This window comes from Chroicocephalus ridibundus, chromosome 1 (genome assembly GCF_963924245.1).
Source record: "Chroicocephalus ridibundus chromosome 1, bChrRid1.1, whole genome shotgun sequence".
Classification (NCBI taxonomy): domain Eukaryota; kingdom Metazoa; phylum Chordata; class Aves; order Charadriiformes; family Laridae; genus Chroicocephalus; species Chroicocephalus ridibundus.
The window spans coordinates 104,164,054-104,185,138 of NC_086284.1; the positions used below are offsets into that span (position 1 = coordinate 104,164,054).

General features: G+C 36.2%; 1 protein-coding gene across 9 annotated transcripts in view; it reads left to right on the forward strand.

Annotated features, from left to right (window-relative positions):
* The window catches only part of SYNJ1 (synaptojanin 1), a 69,861-nt gene that overhangs the window by 14,292 nt on the left and 34,484 nt on the right, over positions 1-21,085 (forward strand). For 7 of the 9 annotated variants that reach the window (XM_063346604.1, XM_063346596.1, XM_063346573.1 and 4 more), the window contains exons 5-13: positions 1,504-1,729; positions 3,465-3,548; positions 4,339-4,400; positions 4,988-5,084; positions 6,389-6,558; positions 8,777-8,858; positions 11,689-11,841; positions 15,011-15,176; positions 16,906-16,929. In XM_063346604.1, the coding sequence (XP_063202674.1) occupies positions 1,504-1,729; positions 3,465-3,548; positions 4,339-4,400; positions 4,988-5,084; positions 6,389-6,558; positions 8,777-8,858; positions 11,689-11,841; positions 15,011-15,176; positions 16,906-16,929 (1,064 nt within the window). The remainder of the gene's footprint in view (positions 1-1,503; positions 1,730-3,464; positions 3,549-4,338; positions 4,401-4,987; positions 5,085-6,388; positions 6,559-8,776; positions 8,859-11,688; positions 11,842-15,010; positions 15,177-16,905; positions 16,930-21,085) is intronic. The other 2 variants (XM_063346612.1, XM_063346620.1) reach the window with 2 other exon arrangements.

Below are 21,085 nucleotides of genomic sequence, written 5' to 3' on the forward strand. Positions count from 1 at the left end.
CAGAAACACATCTACCTTGATATAGGTCTACAGGAGTTATAGGAACCTAGTTGTTGTCTCTCTGCATCTGGAAAAATACTGTCTCTGTGTTGGTAAGTCAGTATTTCAAGGCTTGAGAAAGGAAGATACATGTTGAGCCTGTCCAGATAAGCTTAGCTGATTTTGACGCCTGTCATAAAACTTCTTAAGTTACCTGGCTCTTTTTTTTTCAGTAAGAATCAGTCCTCGCAGGAAGTAGGTGGAATGTCCTAGATTCCAAGATCTAGAAATGTAAATGCTAAAAGTCAATAACAGAAAGTATTCTGCTTATGCACTTGAGTAAGCTTTCTTGGGCCTTTTCTATTCAAAAGTTCCAGTCTCTGATTGCCCAGGGAAAGAATATTGTTTGCTTTCTCAGTCTTCTATTGTAATGCATCTATATACTTTTCTGTAAAGTGAATGCATACCTGATTCATGGGATTTGAATCTTCATTAGTGATTGAAGTGAAGTGTTTGCTAAGTTACAGATTTTTTTTTGTTTTGAAATTGGAAATTTAGAATGAAAAGGCTAAAATAAAAGTGAATAGCTTCAACCTTTATGCCATATATGTTATTTGCAATTATGGTAGAATTTTCTGGGCGGTGACGAAACCAGCCGTCTTACTAGAGTTTACTTTTCTTTGCTATGCAGAAAACTTTACTTCCTTTTTATACAAGTGAATGTTTCCGAAGAAGATCAAAAGCCAAGCCCCACTAGAGTGAGGTAAAACAAAAAAAAAAAACATTCACAAAACCCAAACTTTAGTTGTATTTACTTACTACACTGTTGATTGGTACTACTTAATGCACAGGTGTATCCAAACTGTGGATCTTTCATTTGAGCAATAATTGGTATTAGAGAACGATATGTGCAGTATATAATGTACCAAGACTTAACCCTGAAATTGATATTTACAGAAATTTGAAAATCAGTTGGCTATGAATGTGTTCCTGGAAGCTTGTCTGGGCAAGTGATGTGTTATGGTGATGTATAATAGAAATAATCAATGTATATTGACAAGAATTTTTTTTTCTAGCTTTATTTTGTGATGTTGTGAAATTGAATGGTGCTTTACCCATGACAAAAAGTAACCCCATAATTGGAATTCTGGCTTGCTTTTCCCAGAGTCTGTAATCTTTGGCTTCTCAAAGCAAGGCTGAGTGGAGAAATATAAACAAGCTTGGAGTGTTGTTTTTTGCTGGGTGAAGAGCAGAGGCTATAAGGGTTATTTTTTTAAGGTCATTAAAATTCATGACTTCACCCCATATTCTTATTGTGCAAGCATTTAATCTGTTCTCTTGTAAACTTTGCTATTTCAAGTATGTTTAAATAAGAGTTATATCATAAAATTATAACATGCGTATTTTTCTTTTCTTATTTGTAGTAGTGGGTGTAAAATATAAGAAGTTAGTAGCTGGTGTAACAATTTGAGCTATGTTTTATTTCCTTCCAGTAATTATTTTTTTTTTTTTTTTCCCTGACAGGAACCAGTCACTGCATTTACATCTGAAGCACTATGGTGTGAACTGTGACGACTGGTTGTTACGTCTCATGTGTGGAGGAGTGGAGATAAGGACAATTTATGCGGCTCACAAGCAGGCAAAGGCTTGTCTCATTTCACGACTAAGCTGTGAACGGGCTGGCACCAGATTTAATGTCCGGGGGACAAATGATGATGGTCATGTTGCTAATTTTGTTGAAACAGAGCAGGTATGTTACACTAGAGTGCACATTGCTTGACTGATAGATAAGATATGCGTGTGGATAATTTTTTGCCCTAAATCAACAGATCACAACTCGAGTCTGTAACCCACAGATATCGGAATAGTTCCTTTGCTGCTAAATAAGGAATCTAAGTCGCTTACATAATTTGATGATCTTGGTGTAGCTTAGGGTAAGAGCATGGATGGGTCTTGAGTTTCAATAGCTTAAGAAGCTGTTATCCATCAGCTGAACTGTTGCAGGTGGCTGTACGTCCTTTTAGCCTCCTGAGCTGTAGGTGGGTGTGTACTTCTTTTGGCCTGAGCAAATAGCAAAGTGAAAGAGCTTAGAAACAAGCAAGAAATTTTTGGCAAATACACAGTACCATGTGGTTCAGGAAAGATAAAAGCATTCCTATGATTACTCAACACAGTTCCTCTGAAAGGTAGTTTTTAAAGCCACTGCAATTCCACTGCGTTTCATCTCATATCTTTGCTCTTATTATAAAGAAATGCAAGAAGCTGTTAAATCACTCTCTGCTGGCCTTTCTTTGCTCACTTCTTACGATAATTTAGTTACCAAGCTGTTGTTCCTGCAAAACTGTATTCATGTGAGTAGGTATCTTTGGTTGACTCACTGACTCATTGCAAAGCCTAGGTAGTTCAGTAGGATTTTATCCAGGAAGGGTTTTGCTTGTACACATCTGTCATGGTTTAACCTCAGCTGGCAACTAGAACCATGCAGCCACCGACTCTTCCCCCCAGGAAGGGTGAAGGGAAAGAGGGGAAAAAGGGAGGGGAAAGGGAGGAAAAAACCCCACCCTTCTGGGTTGAGATAAAGACAGTTTAATAGAAACAATAACAGAAAAGGAAAAATAACAATAATAATAACAATAACGGCAGGGGTCACTCTCACTGCCTGGTGAATTGGCACCGTCCCAAGCAGTGATCATGGCTTCCCACCCCCTGGCTAACCTCGATTTATATACTGAGCATGAGATCCATGGTATGGAATATTTCATTGGCCATTCCATCATTCTGTCTATTCTTCTATGTGAAACTGAAAACAGTCCTTGAATAGTGTAAACATCCCTTAGCCACAACTAAAACCAACAGGTATTATTGACATTCCTTTCACAGCAATCATGAGAAAGAAAATTAACTCTTTCCCAACTGAAACCAGGGCAACATCCCATTTCAGGAGTTTAGTCAGAACACTGTTACAGTTTCTCTGTCCAAGTTTCTTGGCAGGCTAATGCCACTAGATGACTGTGGCATATCATTCCATTTAAAGTTTCCTTTCCTGTATACTTAATAGACCATTGTATTTTGGATTCTGTTACATAAAATCTGTGTAGGTGTTCTGAGTATGCTGTATTTTTATTTTCTGTTCCCTGATGTACGTTTTGACTGTTCCTACAGGAATGCCTTACCAAGTTATTTAAAACAAGTTACTCTTAGCACAGAAGTAATTCAGTCCCAAATAATAAAAGCCTGCTGTATTTTCTTAGATGTTGTGAATCATGATTCTGCAAGGAAGCATGGGAGTGACAGAACTTCTTTTATGAATTGTTCAGAGGGGATAGAGAGAAAAGTTTAGAGAATACAATATTTTAGCTTGTGGTGTAGAATATGTAATACGTAAATAAATTTTCTTTCCTCTATATTTTGCTAAAGCTAAGAAACCTAAAACCTTACACTCTATAAAACCTATTAATACCATGCTTTTCTTTTTTTCTTAACAGGTCATATTTTTAGATGACTCTGTGTCATCGTTCATACAGATTCGAGGATCTGTTCCATTATTTTGGGAACAGCCAGGCCTGCAGGTAAGCAGGAGGTAGATTTAAATATACAGATAATTCTTATTCGTGTCTTTTTAAACATCTTACAGTTACTTTTAGGCTCTTCTGCACAGTTACCTGTCAGGGTGATGTTATCCTTTGGAAGTGAGTTGGTGTTATTGTTTAATTCACCAAGCCTGCTACTCTCGAGTCTCTGAATGCTGTTTTGCACAATATTTGAACGTCCATTGCTTTTTAGATGTTTTCTCTTTGAAGTTCTGAGGTTTTCTGTTTGAATTGCTATTTTAAAATAGGTTATCTAAGGGCACCCAAAGACACTATTTTCTTCTGAATTGTTCTTGAGCATAAGTCTTTTCAAGAAGTCAATATGGATCAAGAGTTACTGTAATATAATTTTATCTCAGTTTTCTTGAAAGAGGGATTGTATCAGCAGCTAACACTGCGATACAATTTTTACAGGGAAGATAAAAAAGATTTCATGCCTCACAGTGACTCAAGGTTCTTTAAACTAGACATATAAGCATTTTGCAGTAGAACTACTGAAACCTTTACGTGCCTTTTACTCAAAACAAAAAGTAATTAGATGATAGGACTAAGTATATTCAATGAAAAAAGTGTTTTTTAGAAAAAAGAGGAGGAATTTAAGAAAGCTTATAAAAAGAATGCACACTGTAGCAAGCAGAATTAATTTTGGAGATTTCATTTAGCAAATGAAGGGAATTCTCAGATCATATTTAGGATCAAAAGAAGTCTTTGAAGAATGATTAATCAAATGTGTAAAGACAAATAATTTAATGTGGTCTCCATGTCATAGGTGGGATCCCATCGTGTCAGAATGTCAAGAGGTTTTGAGGCGAATGCACCAGCTTTTGACAGGTGAAAGAATGTCTTAAATTTTTGTTAATGCACTACAAACCTCTGATAAGTGATACATCAGAGGGATGGGATATGTTATTCCAACTGGGAGTCTATAAAAATGTGTGATTCAGCAAAGCAACGGGCTGCCTGGGCAGCTTTTTCAAACTTCTACAGGATTGTTTATGCCTTTGAGTGCCTTGTTGAAAACATTGAAGAAAATTTAAAATAGTGAAATATTTTGTTAAATTGAAAACAAAAAATGTAGCATGTTTACATTGAATAACCTGTATTTGTCAGCTGCCGTATAAAAGTAAAGTTTATATTTTGATTTTATTCCTGCCATCACACTTCAGCTTCACAGCCTTATGGTTTTAACTAAACGTATGTTGTTAAATTGGTGCTGTTATGCTAATTAAATAGCAGTCAATGGTTGTATGCTATTATTGAGTTGCATTGATTTGTTTGGACGTGACATAATAAAAGGCTTGCGGCAATTATTAGAGTACCCAGTACACTTCTGCAGTGTCTCAGTCAAGTGTTGCAGGTGCTCATGTTAATTTTCTGCATGCGAGAAAATGAGTGTGGAATTTTTCTTCTGTTAACAGGCATTTCCAAACTCTTAAAAATTTATATGGCAAGCAAATTATTGTAAATTTACTGGGGGCAAAAGAAGGGGAGCACATGCTCAGCAAAGCTTTTCAGGTGAGTATGACAATTCTCTCTCTGTGCATATCATTGGAATTTGCCTGTTTGCGATGAAGCTTTTATGTAGATTTCAAAAAAGAAACAGCTTTGCTATGTTATGGAGCTATTACCACTTGTGGTTAAAATTGTATTTATCATAAAAGCACTGCTTAAGATATATAATGTGAAACGAATTTTTAAAAGCTCTCTATATAACTAGTGTTTGATTATGTTCAGATTGGTTACTTTGCTGAAAAATTGTAACAGCAACATAGACAATGTTGAGGGATTTTCAGTTATTTTCATATTTCATGCTTATTAGTGGCTTACTTATAAAATAAATATTTTTTGCACTGTAAAATTGGTGAATAAATGAATGATTCTTTGTGGTGTTTAATACTGTGATGTTTCTTTTTAAAAATCTTTCCCTTGGGATTCCTGGATATATTCCTTAATATTTTTTAAAAAAATCACAAATTAATTTATCAATTTAAACATAAAAGCCGCTTCATGATTAAATAGAAATGTTTCTTCTGTAAGTGGTCATTTTCATGAACTCCTGCTAGTTAGGTTAAAAATAGCTGTCACATTGTAGTCCATAAATACCGACAATTTGAGAAGTTCTGTCTGAAGCCAGAGAACATGTCAATAGCCATCTGTTGTTTGCCTTTCCCTTCTTCCTTTTCCCTTTGTATTGTAATGGTTGAATATCTTAGACCATTCACTGGTATTTTTTCTGTATCTACTTATCCTGACAGGAGACGTTAGTGCTCCCAGATGCATGTCAGTGCCCAATGCGGATCATAGCTTTGCCAACAAAGATTGTGTGAGCACTTCAGGGTTTTTCAGGGAATATTAGGGAAAGTTTTGCTCAAGCCACCCTTCACAGTAACCCAAGTAATTTGTCTGTTTTTTTCAGTAGTAGTTTATGGAGTGTTTACTCAGTCCCTGTTGCTGCCAGGTATATCTAAAATGGTGACTGTTAGTGAAAGGCGTTTCCACTGAAATAGCTCTTAGCAAATTGAAGTGTGTTAACAGTAGAAGAGGCTGCAGACTGTCTTAGTGACCCCTGGGATAGTAAGGAAAAAACTGACTTTGATCGTGACAAGAAAAACCACAGGCAAAATATGAATCAGTTCTGAGTGATTTGTTGAACAATAGTGGTAAAAATGGTTTAAGTTTACCTAAAAGAGAGCATGTAATAAACAAGATAGCTAATAAAACAGCTTTAAAAATATATGTAGCCTCTTATTTAGCTTATACTACTCTATATTCAGTTATTGGTATATTTATACTTTTTTCTTCTCTTTTTACAATGTCAGAGCCATTTGAAAGCATCTGAACATTCAGCTGATATCAAAATGGTGAACTTCGACTATCATCAAATGGTTAAAGGTGGAAAGGCAGAAAAACTACACAGTGTGCTTAAACCTCAAGTCCAGAAATTCTTAGAGTGTGGATTTTTTTATTTTGATGGAAAGGAAGTTAAAAGGTTTGTGTGAATAACTTCTGTAAATTTCTTCAAATTAAATTATGATTCCAGGATGTTTTTGACCCCTTAGCAAAAAGATAAGAGAAAAAAATATTAGTTCTGTTATTGTGGTTTTATTGTATCCAAGATGATGCTCAGCCACCAAAAGAGAACTTACTTTTACTTTATTAAAATTTTGTCTCATTCTGTATATGCTCTAAAAATCTTAATGGAAAATGTCTTTGAGAAACTGATGGGGCATGACTTAATTTCAGGCATTTGACCTCACCATTCTGGTGAAAATGGGTAATTGTCTTTTTTCAAGAGTGCACATGGGATTAAAGAATGAATATTTTTCCATCTTCCTGTATAATGCTATTCATGTTTTCCTCAGCAATGGAGCATACCATGTTCTGTCTGTTGTAAATGCTGGTGTTCAGTGCAATCTTTTTCTAAATCTGCTTGCACCTGGATCCTCATTTGTGAGATTCAATTCTCCACAAAATGTGAATGGAATGCATGATTTCTGCCCTGCTCTGTACCTCCCAGTCCTGTTCTACTTGTACTTCTGTCCCTATTTCCTCACCCCGCTTCCTAGAGCAAAGCTTGTGCTTATCTCAACAGGAAAAGGGAAGCAGAGCTAGAAGCAGGCAACATTCCTGCTCTTCTCCCTTCCACACCCTTCCTCCTTTTAAATTAATACCAGAGCAAACTGCTGAGTGAGGTTCTCCATGAGAAAGAGAATTGTTGAGTGAGGGGATTGTGCCACGCGCAGTGGGGTTTCATCTTCTAGTGCAGCGGGAGAGGAGGGGAGGATTCCAGTGCCACTCTCTGCTCTAACCTGGCTGTGGGATTAAATCCCGCAGAGGCAGGTTGTGGTAGGCCTGAATAAGACTAGATTTAGTGGGAAGGTGCTTAGGTCCCACCTCCACCTCAAAACATCACTGACCATCCTCCAAAAAGCTTTAAAGTGGTGTTGACGCTTTGTGTTGGGAGAACACCATTTGGTCTCAGTGGAGAACAGAACGAAAGCAAAACAGGCTGCGACTTGTGATAGCTTGAAGAATTGTGTTAATTAAAAATACAGTGACGATCAGTGGTGAGGCACTGGAACAGGTTGCCCAGAGAAGGTGTAGATGCCCCATCCCTGGAGCTGTTCAAGGCCAGGCTGGATGGGGCTTTGAGCAGCCTGGTCTAGTGGGAGGTGTCCCTGCCCATGGCAAGGGGTTGGAACTAGATGATCTTTAAGGTCCCTTCCAACCCGAACCATTCTATGATTCTATGATTTTGATAAGTTCATGGACCATCTCTGGAGAATGTCAGGGGTTTTCCCTGTTTTTTCACGATAGCAAGTTGCTTTGTATTTCAAATCCAATACGGAGATAGTAATATAAAAAATAGTCTTGGAAAAAGTTCTTCAAAACTTTCTACAGTTTATGGTTAGATCTCCAAGTAAATGTGATGAAGCATTACTGACTTAATTGGACAAAGTGTGTAGTGGGAATGATGAAAGTGAGGAATAAGTGTGTATGATTCGGAGAGGCATCAGAATTTTGTACTCCTAGCCAGGCAAGAAGAACATGGATGTTGCCTAATACGGTCCTTCTTGAGAGCTTTATAGCATGAGTTAATGGCCTTCTCTCAAAGAAAGGGGAGCAGCTCAGAGTGCCTGAGGGTCTCAAGCATCTGTCGAGCCAGGGGGGAGAGGCTTATTTTTCATTTTTATTTGGGGAGGAAAGAGAAAGTAATGAGGGGTTGAAATTGTCTTTAGTTTTATCACAAATTCTTGTTACTTTTAGTTTAGTTAAACAAATCCTAGAACTGTCCTAATTTTTTTTCCATTTTTGTTTTAACTAAGTGTTGTTATTTCCCTCTGAGATTCTTGGGAAGTGTGTTAGTTGGATTGTTTCTAAAGAAAACATAATCCTGCATAACACTTTAACCAAGAAAGCAAGGAGAATTGAGAAAAACTGAAGAAGAAAGACCACGTTATTTACAGAAAATAAATTAGTTTTGTATAGTGAACACTGCTGCAAAATTCACTGCTGTTATTGGAGCTAAGCCTCTATTGCTGACGCCTTTATAAACATACTTGCGATGGCAGTAACGTTGCACTGACAATACCCTGATTTACTATTCTGATTCAGATCTTGATGTCCCTGTCTTTGTTGATGATATCTATGTTAAATGAGTTATTTCAGTTGTTTTCTCTCGCTGTCTCTCATTGTCCTTGGCACAGATCTCAAAGCGGTACTGTCAGAACAAACTGCTTGGACTGTCTGGATAGAACAAACAGCGTGCAGGCTTTCTTTGGCTTAGAGGTAGGAAAAACAGTGTCCAGATACACGACTGCTCCCGATGCTTCTGTAGCAATGTAAAAGTAGCATTACCTTCCCTATGAAAGATTAATTAAAATGCTTTGTTGATGGCAGTTTGATTTATAGCATGATACTTTCCTTGTCCCAGATCTCAGTAGCTGCAGAAGCAGTAATTGTGCAGTAGTTGTAATAAAAGAGTAGTCATGCAGCATTATGAAAAATATTCATTCTTTTTTAGGTGTCTGTTTCTTATGTCAAGTTTCAGGCTTGCAATTCTAGAAGAGGTAGCAGCGTTGTAGTCCTCACAAACCCACTTGCATTCACAGTTACTCTTAGATGAATGTCTTCAGCACACAGGATTACTGTTCTTAGCATCCGCCAGTGCTGTGTGTTCATATTTTCACAGCACTGTGCTGTGAATTCTGCGTGGGAATTCATGGGATATCATGGTTGAGGCTTTGGCCCCCGCTCAGATTAAGTAGCTGGAAATTAACCGTGGGATTCGGCTCTCCTGCAGGGTTGTACTTCAGCACACTGGCTTGCTATTGAAACCAGGGTTCTGGCCTGTAGGCTTATGAAGTAGAGCTTGAACACATGAACCTGATCGAAATTGATGGAGTAAAATAGTACCGACTGGGCTAAAAGAGCAGCTCTGAAAAACTTTTGACAGCTCCACTCATCTTAATAAGCTGAGTTTGACTCCTAAAGATAAAATATTTGTCATGTTTAAAAATGAAAAATTATGGGTGCTGTAACATCAAAGTAAAAGGATTATTCTTTTGTTTTCTGAGTTTTATTTAATTAAAATGCTCTTGTTTTAGTGTCTATAGGAGGAATTTCTGTGAGAACTGCAATATCCATTGGCTGTAGAGCAAACATTTCTGATTCTGAAACGTGTAGTGATTTGCTGCTGCGTTTACCTAGTGAACACTGTTGCCAATTCATTGGTGTTTTAGTCAAATAGAATACTGAACTGTTTACCCTCATGCAAATACTCTGAAAATTTTTCTCTTAACATTCAACGTCAGTACACACTGTAGCAGATACAACACAGTTTGAGAGATCTAATGCCTTTTTTCTCCGTTGTTTCAGCTCTGCGTGTACCATGGGGGGGTCACACCTTTTAATTACTAAAATGAAGAAAAATAAGCACATCTCTTAGTACCTGCTAATTATACAAATTCTGGTGGAATTTAGGATTCTTATTATTTTCTTTAGTTCACTGTGTGTTGAGTAGTGGCATGTTTTGAAAAATCTCACAGCATTTTATTGCATTATGTAGTTTGTATAGCTGTCCGTCCTATATTGACTTTACCATGGGAGAGACAAATGATTACCTTAAAGCCTTTCCTGGCCCTAAATCTGTTTGCTGGAGTTTAACAGTTCACTGTAGATAGAGATGCAAGCTTTAAGTAAGTAATTAGGTTATCTTAAATAAGCCATGCGAAACATTGCCTCTTGTATTTTGACTGATAATACAGTAGTTTGCTATGGCATAAGAACAAATCTTTATACACTTTTAATGCATATAGTACTTACATGGCAAACTTAGCTTTGCAGCCCTATGTTTTCCTTTCTTACTCTTTAAGAACTGGATTAAATATTGTCGTCTTTTTTTTTTTTTGGCCAGGTGTGCCAAATTTTTCCTTGGTAAGAGCTGAATTATGATTTCAGCTAGAATATGAGAGCTAAAAGTATAAAACTAATTAACTAGAAGGAAAATGGTAAATTCTATTGAGCTGCTTGCTTAATTTTAAATTTCTATTTAAATGAGATATTTAAATTCTTACTTTTTTAACATGATAGGTACCTCATGTAACAAGTACTGAGCTCTGGATGACCACCTAAAATTATGAGATGAAGCACCCAATTTCTGAAGCTTATTTTCTTGTTTATTTCTGCTTAATTTTGGCTGCAAGTTTCCTTTTGTAACTTTTGTTAATTCCTGCCCAACCTTCAGAATTTTGTATTTATGTCATTTTATGCTCAGCTTTTTAGACTATTCCTTCTTGCCATTGGAAACCTCAAGGTTTTAAAGATTTTTTAAAAGCTCTTGAAAATAGCTTTTTTTTATTTAGGTTTTTTTTAAATTTGTTTTCAGTATTATGTTGGTAGCCACAAACACTAGAAACTTACTAGACTTTTTAAAAATAATCGTGATTCCATAAACCACTATTTCAAACAAGGTCCAATGTCCCATTCTACTTCCATGAGCATAATGCTACCTTTAAGTAATGTACCTAAATGTAAAATAATACTTTTATATATATTATATGTATACAATTTAAATGCATCTAATGTAGACTGGGCATCATGGAAAATTAATTCAGGTATATTGATTGGGAGGGTAAAAAGGTAAAGATTACAGTGTGTTACGCATGAAAACAGAGTGAGTGACAGAAGCCGTTGCTGTTTCACTGATCACAGAGCTCTATTGCTGCTGCAGTTGGTAATAGAGGTCAGTGTGTTTGGTATTACACTTTTTTGGGAAGAATATGAATTGCCCTAATTATAAATTATGTAAATAGAAAGACTTGAGGACCAAAAATAGCTTACCTTGTAACTAGTAAATTTTTAGTTGAAAATATTTGCAAATCAACTACATAATTCTTTTCCTATATTACTACCTATCTTTAAAAGAATATGAAATACTGGTGCTAAAGTTACATGTACGATGCAGCCTTTCAAACATAGTGTCAGTTTGTTCAGAATGATACATATAAACCAAAGATTATTTTTTTTGTGTGCGTATATGCTGAAAAAATATGATGTACCTTTTAATAAATACATGTAAAGATTTTTCTTTTGCAAATGTCGTCTTCAACTGTTGCAGATGCTAACAAAACAACTGGAGGTATTAGGATTAGCTGAGAAACCTCAGTTGGTTACTCGCTTTCAGGAAGTTTTCCGATCCATGTGGTCTGTGAATGGTGATTCTGTCAGTAAAATTTATGCTGGAACTGGAGCCCTCGAAGGAAAAGCTAAGGTAAAGTACATTTTAATAAAAACTTTAGCAGTATTCTCTATGGGTTTTTAAAAAATCTGTCATTAATATAACAACTATGAGATTTTATTTTTTAAAATATGCTTTTGTTGTAATCCTAAAAAAACCAACCAAACAAAAAAAATAGCATAAAAAGGTTGGTTATGTTGACAACCAGATCTTGTTTCAGTACATCCGTTCTCAGCCATGTCCATGCCTCCCAGATAACACCATTCTGCAGGAAAGGATGAGACTCAAAACTTTTATTTCTTTAGATCATAGTTCAGAAAAATGTATATTCAAATCAACTTTAGTTTCTTTGAATATTTTCATTTTTTGTCTCTGTACCTCTACCTCCTATTGTTTCAGTTTCATTCACTATATCACCTTTCTTTTAAAATATGTTTCACTGGATGTTGTTGTTCATGCTTTTAGCATTTGTTAACAGTGTCAAAATTAAACAAGTGGCAGCTGGGTGGTTTTTGTTTGCATGTTTCTCCAGCTGGTTTTTTTTCTAGTTTTGTGATTACTGAAAAAAAACCAAATTCTGTTTCTACCTTGCTTTCTAATGTTGTGATAACAATTCCCTGCTACATGACAGTGTAATGCTCTGTTTCTCATTGACTGGTTTTGTCTTTGTTGATGCCTGAGTTGTTCAGGTTTTTCTAATGCTGTCTTTTATTTTTTTTCTAACGATGTTGCTTTCTTTGTTTCCATAATTCTCTTTGTTTCCATAATTCTCTCTCTTATCAGGTGATACCTGTCAAGACAAACAAATGTTGAACCATCGCAACTTTTGCCCTTAGTTCCTTCAAGAATTTATTTTCGTACCATTCTTTTTATTTAATAACGCGCTGCTTCTCATTCCATATTATATACTATGTACTTCTAGTCGACTGTTTTGTTCTTCCATCACTTGTTCATTCAAACCATATCAGGGACCTTCTCTGCACATGCACAAGGCATTGCAGTAAGCTACATAAACAGAAAATAAGTAAAATAGATTTGTTGCTTATTCTACCCTTTGCTGATGCATACAAGACTTCTTCATTTGGAAATTGCTTGTATTTTGGTATAGAGTGGAATCTGGTTAAAGATGTTTAGTTTTATTTTCTTACAAAAGTATCACCCAGACCATCTGGAAAACTACAGTAAGTACTTAATGGGGTGTCTCCCCTTCTCCTGACCTTCTCATTCAACCTTAATTGTTTCTTTTCCTAAATTAATACTTTTCTGCCATTCATTTGGCTACCTAATTTTTTTCTCATTTGTCAAATGTATTTACTGTATTTACACTTCCTTTTTAAATCTGTAAAATACAGAGTAACGTTTACTCTGCTGTCTTTGTAATAATACAGAGTAGTCAATCATTGTCCCAGGCATCCCTGCCCTGGTACAACTGTTAATGAGTACCACATCTCATAAATCAAACACAGCGTCCCTGATAGAAGTCCATCTATTTGAAGAGGGTCTTTAACGCTTGGAAAGCCATACGATAATTGCCATTCTGGCAATGAAGCTCGACCAGGTCACTACTCAATACCTTCTTGAGTACTCTGATAATATGTTTTAAAATGTAGCTTTTAAGTTGCATTTCTTATTCTCATTTCTCAAATGAAAAGTTTGATGTTTGAAACGTTTCCATTTCTTGTTCGTCACTTTGATTCTTCAGAGTCCAAGAGAACTTAGAAGTAAAAATAAGGAATGTAGGATAGGAGAAAAAATACTTTAAATGTGTTAATGTACATTTCTATACTGAAAACCAGTCCTTTTTAAAGTATTATAATACTCGTTACATCTAACTCCTTACCTACTCTTTCTTTTGCTTTCTCTGGGTTCCTTTCAATTAATTGCCTGATATGTGAATGGTGAGTGTGGTTTTTTTTGGATCATGTCATAAGTTACACATTTTCTGACAGAAAGGGAGCAGCATCCTATTAAAATCCTATTGCAATAGTATGCTCCCCAACACCTCATCCACATTGTCTTCCAAAAATCATGGTGCCAGTTTACTACTACTTATCCTTGACAAAAGAGTAGTTTCTTTCTTGTTGTCTGGTACAATTCATAGAACTAAATGATGGGTTGGTTTTGTAGTTTTCTTAAGCTTTTGCCTTTTTTTCTTATGCATTCAAGAGACCTTCATGAACAATGCAAGCGGTGAACTTTGAGTATTTTTTTATAATAATATAATACCATGCAGCATCCCTGATGGGTTACAGTCTGTATTTCCTGTAAATGTAATAGCATGTGTTTACATACACCTCACAGGCAAAATACACATATAAGCACAGTAAGCCCTGTAATCAAGAAAATGTCTCTGTGTCTGTGAGGTCATTGTCAGTGCTGTGTACACAGATTAACGCTGCTGGGTTTTGAGTCAAGTATGAGACTGCAGGGGATGTTGATTACGTTACCCTGTAGGTGCCTGACCCACAGAGAGTATCTGTGGTAGGAATACATCTCTTGGAGATTCTTGTTTAGGTCAGGTAGTTGGACACTGTTCTTTTGGAGCACTGTTCAGTCGTGTCACTTGTGTGCAGTGTGTGCAATGACAGTGTCTTCGTACATATGGAGCTAGAGATTAGTGTACGTGTTCCTCCTGGGATACTGCATGAGACTTGCATGTTATTTTCAAAAAGGTAACGGGTCTTAGTAAGTTGAAGCTATCCCTTTTTTAACATGGATATTTCGGAACATAAATTCTGAACTAATATGCTCGTATGTGCATATACATACAAATTCACGTATCGTGACATTTGGACTCACGTGCTTGCTCATCTCTCACTATTTGGGGAAAAGCCCAAAATCCCGTATCACAGTCTAAACATGGCACTATACCAATTTAATTTTTGAAGACCAAGGGTTTAGGGGGAACAAAAAATTATTCCACTTCCTGCAGTATTTTGTTAATTTAAAGAATTTAAACTGGAATAATCTGGTTGTTAGATATGCCTTGAAGGTATTTCTGTGTTGTTTATCATTTGTGGGTGGTGAGGGAAAGCACACCTAGTACAGTAGGCTTGGAAGACTTTATTTAACACTTAAAGAAGGAAATTGCCTTAGATTTTAAAATCATTAATGCAGTTTACAAATATGTTACTGAATATTGCTAATGTTATTGTAAGCAGTGTCCAACATAAAATATTTTATACGTGTTCCTCCCTAACAGGCTGGAAAGCTGAAGGATGGTGCTCGTTCTGTGACCAGAACGATTCAAAATAACTTTTTTGATAGCTCCAAGCAGGAGGCCATTGATGTTTTGTTATTGGGAAATACCCTAAATAGTGATTTAGCAGATAAAGCACGGGCTCTCTTAACCACCAGCAGTTTACGCGGTATGTGTCTTTCAGGATTTTAATCTGTCTGATAACTATTTGGTGTAAGAAAGCTGTATGGAGTCTGTTTTCAAAGCAATATTGGAAAGTATAAATGCTATCTTATGTTCTGTTGGCTTATTAAAAGATGAAAGTTACTTCTGCTTTACTAATATTACCAAACTAACATGCTGCTGTAATTTCTTTAATGTTTATATTTTGTTCATGTCTGGTGGTGTAATAGGTAAATATCTGTAGAGCATATTTGCCAGAATTTTACGGTAGATGTGTGTTAGATATGTTTTGTTCAGTTCTTCAAATCCATTTATAGCAAGTGTTAATCATGACAATTATGTGCTGAATTTGGGGGGGGGGAAATCCTGATTTATTAAAATACTAGGGCTTTTTATTGTTTGCTAAATGCCTTCCTTAATTGAATCTGTCATGTCAGTGAAGAACTTCTCACCATGGTGTTAAACTAGATAGAAAGCATTTGGTATTTTCTCAAGCTTAAGAATGTTGGTATTTATCTTCATTTTGGTTTCTAAGGTACTGAGTAACAAAAGGGGATTTGGTAATGGAAGAAAATTTAATATAACAGGAGCTATCAGAAGATTCCTGATGAATGATTTTCCATTGCAAAATGTCTTTTTCGTGAGAAGAAGTCTTCCCCAGGAACATGCGCGCTACAAAAGCTTGTCAGGCTATGGGTGAAATTCTACCTCAAAATCAGAGAGATTTCAATAAGAAACCCTGCTTAGGCAGAGTAGCCATGTGGGACTTGAGTGGTCTGGTTACAGGAAGGTGGTGCACCTAATCAGAACTGGGAGCTCAACCCTGCATCCCCAAAGAGAGGTGTAGCCTACATGGTCCCCAGGACTACAGTCACGTCCCACCCTTCTGCAGGTCTGGTGGGCATGGCAATAGTAAGTCGGCCAGGTTTAGGGCTGTGTTTAGACTACTCTCCTGGGATATAAAAAAATAGAGGAGCTGATTCTTGGGCAAAGAAGGAACTTAAATTTGAGTCATCTTTAGAAGATCCCAGGCAAGAGTGTCTTAAATGGGGGGTTATTGCCGTTTTTAGGGGTTAATAACATTCTTAATTTTTCTTTTTTTTTTTTTTTTTCTTCCCCCCTTTCTCCTGGACATTTCTCAAGCTAGAATGAGAAAAATGTGTCAGTGCAAATCTGTAGCACAAGAAAAAAAATTCTTGCCCAATTGTAGTCTTCATCTTCTGGGTATTTATATATTTCCTATGTGGAACCTGAAAGACTTGTTTTCCTCTCATTTCTTTACCACAAGGTTTTGTGTTATTGTAACTTTCCGTATCTGAAACCTGCTAAATCGGCCTTGCCTCAAAATTAGTTGAGAGTCGTTTTCGTTTCTTCTCACTTTGTCTGTGAATGCAAGCTGTCCTTTCAGTATTTGCAGCTCCTGTCAGCTGAGGATTATTAATCCCTCTTCACTGAACATAACGTCTTTGCAGTGTCTGCTAGGTGGTGAATTAACTAGAGAGATACTTCATCATAAGTAAATCCATTATTAAAGAAGCAAGGAAAGAGAGTTTGTTAATACTGTTGTGGAATGTTTTAGATTTTGCAGCATAAAAGATGTGCTTAACTGATGCAAATGGTTGTGTGTAATAAATGGTATGTTACAGCATGTTCTCTCACATATTGCTGGAAAATCTTAAAAAACAATTACTTACTTGACTAATTTTTTTCTTGTTTCCTTCTTACTGCATCCATAGTTTCAGAGCAATCGTTACAATCAGGTATAGTATAGTAAATTAAGCTGTAAATATCTGAGCAGCTATTGTTCTTCTCTGGCTTTTTTCTTGTGCCTGTTTGCATAGTATTTGGTTGTGGGCTCACATTTTCCTAGTAGTGTTTGGATCTGGCATTCCCGTGCCCTAAATTTCCTTAATCTAGGAAAAGCTCTGTAATACAAGAAAAGTTAAAATATAAGGGGTGAAAAATGTTGCGGTTGTGCTGGGGTGTGAGTTATGAAAAGAGACAACCAGTTCTTTGGGGTTTATTTTTGCAAATGCTTTATCCTAGCTGTAGAGGAATTTGCTTTTTTTTATCTGGTTTGGGAGCTTCTTTATTTTTATTTTGTCTAAATGTTTTGCTTAGGGTAAGAGGTAAAATTCTTCAGCACAATTTGTAACTGCATCTTATTTGCCGTTAGAAGGCTCTACCGGCTTGTGTTCTTGTATGAAACAGACTGATTTTGTGATATCTCCCAGCAAAGGTTAATGTTGTACTGGAATGATCTGAAATAACGTGCTGGCACTTGTGTTTTGTGGAGCAAAAGCACAGTCAAAACCGCTGAGGTACAGCTACCTCTGCACGTGACACAAAATTAAAGTATTAGAGCATCTATTTAGGTAAAACTCTTGGAGAATCGAAGGCCTGAAGAGGGAACTTTATAGTTAACTCCTAATCTTCTGCTTTGAGACATTGCCGTAATATCTTGACCAATGTCTGTGATGTTGATGCCTAAAATATGAAAGGCTGGCTTTGGAGGATTCAGCAATACTGTGAACATGAAGAAGTGTTACGTAGTAATAAGAATGTGTCAGCATGAGCCAGTTAGAGGAAAATGGCATGAAAGATCTCTTCAATTTAAGAACCTTCTGAGAACTCTTAGTTATTATCATTGCAAGTTAGTAAACTAAGTGACATAATGCCTTTGAACTTTGTTTTCAAAATTCTCTAATTCTTAGTGGAAATTCTCCTTTTTCTTGTAATTTAAGCTGTAATTTAACATGAAGCTGCTCCATTTGGAGAGATGTGATATATACATATTCCATATTTTTAAAAGGCAGGGCTATGAGTACTTGTCAGCTGTGCAACACTGCATTATCTCCTTGTTCCCAGAAACTATTATTGAAAATAAAATATTCGTAATGCTCCTGTGTTCAGATTTCACTATGTGTTGAGAAAATTTAAACGGCTGTTTCTGAGCCATTGCCTTAACAGGATTCATTGTGCTACCTCTTGGAAGCAGGTTCAGTAAAACCAGATCAGATGCTTGGTTTCTGCGTGAGAAGAAAAAAGTACATTCTTGATAAGACAAAGGGAGAGGAGGAGGAGGGAAAGAAACAAGGAAGCTCTTAAAAATTGTTCAGATGAGTCTCCCATTTTAAGAGAATAGCAAAACTGTGCACAGTATCCCCTGAAACTGTGTGCTTGGGTAGTAGCCGCTGGCCCCAGGTACTGAAGATTGACAAGGGATGATCTTTAGAAGCAAGCATTAGGATTTGTTGTTGGCTAGATTGTTGTTGTTCAAATACATCTGAAGTGTTTAAAGCTTTTTATTTTTATCCGCCCCCCCCCCCAAAAACTATTTCATCTGTATTTTTGAGCTTTAAATGTTGGGGTTTTTTCCCTTTACATTCAACTTAGCTTTGCTTTTGCTATTAGCGTTTTACTGCATATACTTAACTCTTACTGAGTACTTAAATAATGAAATCTGAGTCACAGGTAATATACACCTGAAATAACTGCTTCACTGGCATTTTGTCGGTGTTAAAAACTGTTTATTGGAATAAACAGTCACATTGTCACTTAGAGTGTTACCACCTGGACTATATCAGCCCAGCCCACAACTGATGAAGAGTCATACATGTCAGCTATTTTTTAACTTCCTGATGTAACATTTCGCTGTGGGTTCCATCTGGATACAAATTCCATATTTTGCAACATATCTACAGTAATTTGGATGATGTAGTAAAATAGTTCAATCAAGTTCATTTGCACAGAATATCCCACCAAGAATTTTAAGTTAATGTTCCCTTTGTAGAATCAATTTCCAAGTGTCTGCCTGCCTAGTATGAACAGCAGTTACAGTATTTTTGCTGCAAAATAACAGAAAATGTAATGGATTGGATTTTTAACATTGTAGAGTGAGACACAATTTTCTTGAAAAGATAAATAGCTAGAAATGTGTAGGAAAATAATGTTTGTGGGAGGCTCAGGAGCTCGGAAAAACAATTGGCTCATTCAGTATTTTGGAAAACAGGTGAAAATTTCACTTTTAAAAAAATGTATTCTGATTTAGAAAAAAAGTCATTCTACAATTTAGAAAGCTTGCTAGTTTAAAGGTATGAATTTCATGTTTGAAATAAGCATGTTGTCAGTTCACTTCTAAAGATAGATTCTATCCTAGTAAGATTTTTCCCATTAAGGGTTCATGACACTGTCAGGAGTTAAATAGGCAATAATTCAATTTTGCCGCTTTTCTTAACAGCTGCTTCATAGCAAATATGAATTATTTGGAGTAACTATTTAAAATTAATCTGAAAATTGCTAAATTTGCATAAGAAAGAGAAGGAACTCAAGTGGAGAGAATAAAAGTCCAAACTCTGCTTTTAAACTTGCTCAGAGTACTACGAAGGCTGATCTGTGCAGATCTTCAAAGCTCTCTGTGATGCTATTTTGGGTTCCTCGGGTTCAGCTAATCCTTTGGATGATTTGGGTCCTCGTATGTGTTGTGGCTACAGCATTTCATGGATTGGTTTCTCTTCAGTGGCCAGGTGCTTGGGTAGCTTCTGTCCTTGAACATTGGAGGCTTTTCTGGCATTTGGTGGACTTCTTGAATTGACTGTTATCTAGTGTGTAAATGCGTTCAGAAGTAGACTCAGTATTTGGCTCTCATCTGAAGGTGTAAAGTGTTCTGTTGGCTCCTTGCTCTTTTCTTGGCTTCACTTACCTGGATTATGATAAGGAAAGCACGATCCCAAGCATGATCTGCTTGTTAGTACCCCTAGGAGACACTGGTCAGTTCATTGTCTTTTATGTGTGATTAGCCCATGTATGGATATATGACCTGTTCAGCAGTCAAAGTGTTCACAAACAACAGATACAATATATTTTTTTCTTCTATTGTTTCCAGTTTGTTTCAAAACCATGAGGGCTAGAAAATCTCTGATTTTTGTTTTAATTGGGTAGCCAAGATTCTGTAGCCAATTTAAAGGTTGTAAACTTAAAAAGAATAACTAAAAAGACAACAACATCTCACTAATCATCCTATTTGGGGGATTTGAATTAAAATATTGTGTGAATGAAAATAGCTGACCATTTTGCAAGATAGCACACAGTGAAGGGAAGAATTCTATCTGATACTGTTTATATGATTCTCACAGACCCGTAACCCTGAGAGTATTCAAAATAGGTAAATTAATATCACTTAGGTAAAGTACAATGCAAACAATACAGTTTACACCTGATGCAATTTTTATTACGCTGAAATTAAAGAAAAAAAGGAGCGTAATTTATAAAAATATCAGATCTGCTCATTTGCATTAGGAAATACATCTGTGTGAGTATATTATGCAGCTGATTTATGAAGGGGCTTTAAAATCTCTGTAACTCTGGCGTCTGACCACTGAATAATCCTTTTTGTTTATTTGTTACTCACAATGCCCTTTACACATGGGTCATTACTCTCTCTCCTATCTGGCAGATAGAAACAAGACACAGAGGAAGGCTGGCATTACAGAGAAATGAGTTTAATTGTTTTGAATCGTAGCTTACTTTCCTCACTAAAGCAGAATCTTAGGAATTCAACTGATCTAAAGAATAATTCAGATTTGTGGCTTAGACAGACATACTCTAATACGCTAAAATAATGTACCTTATCTATTTTAGTAAATGTGGTATATCAGTCATTTTTACACTTCTAGAAATTAACGTATCTGTAAGTTGTTTTTGTAATGGAGGTTGAATTTCGTAAATGTAATCTGTGAAAATGAGGTAGATATCTGTGTTGGCAGGTGTGACAAATAAAGGTTTCCATAGAGAATCACAGATAGGGCGAAAGAATGACAGATATTTATAAAACATAGAAATTACGTTTCTTTTATCTGCTATTTATTTTTATATATATTACTTTGAACAAATTACTGCTGTCTTTCATTCAGTCAG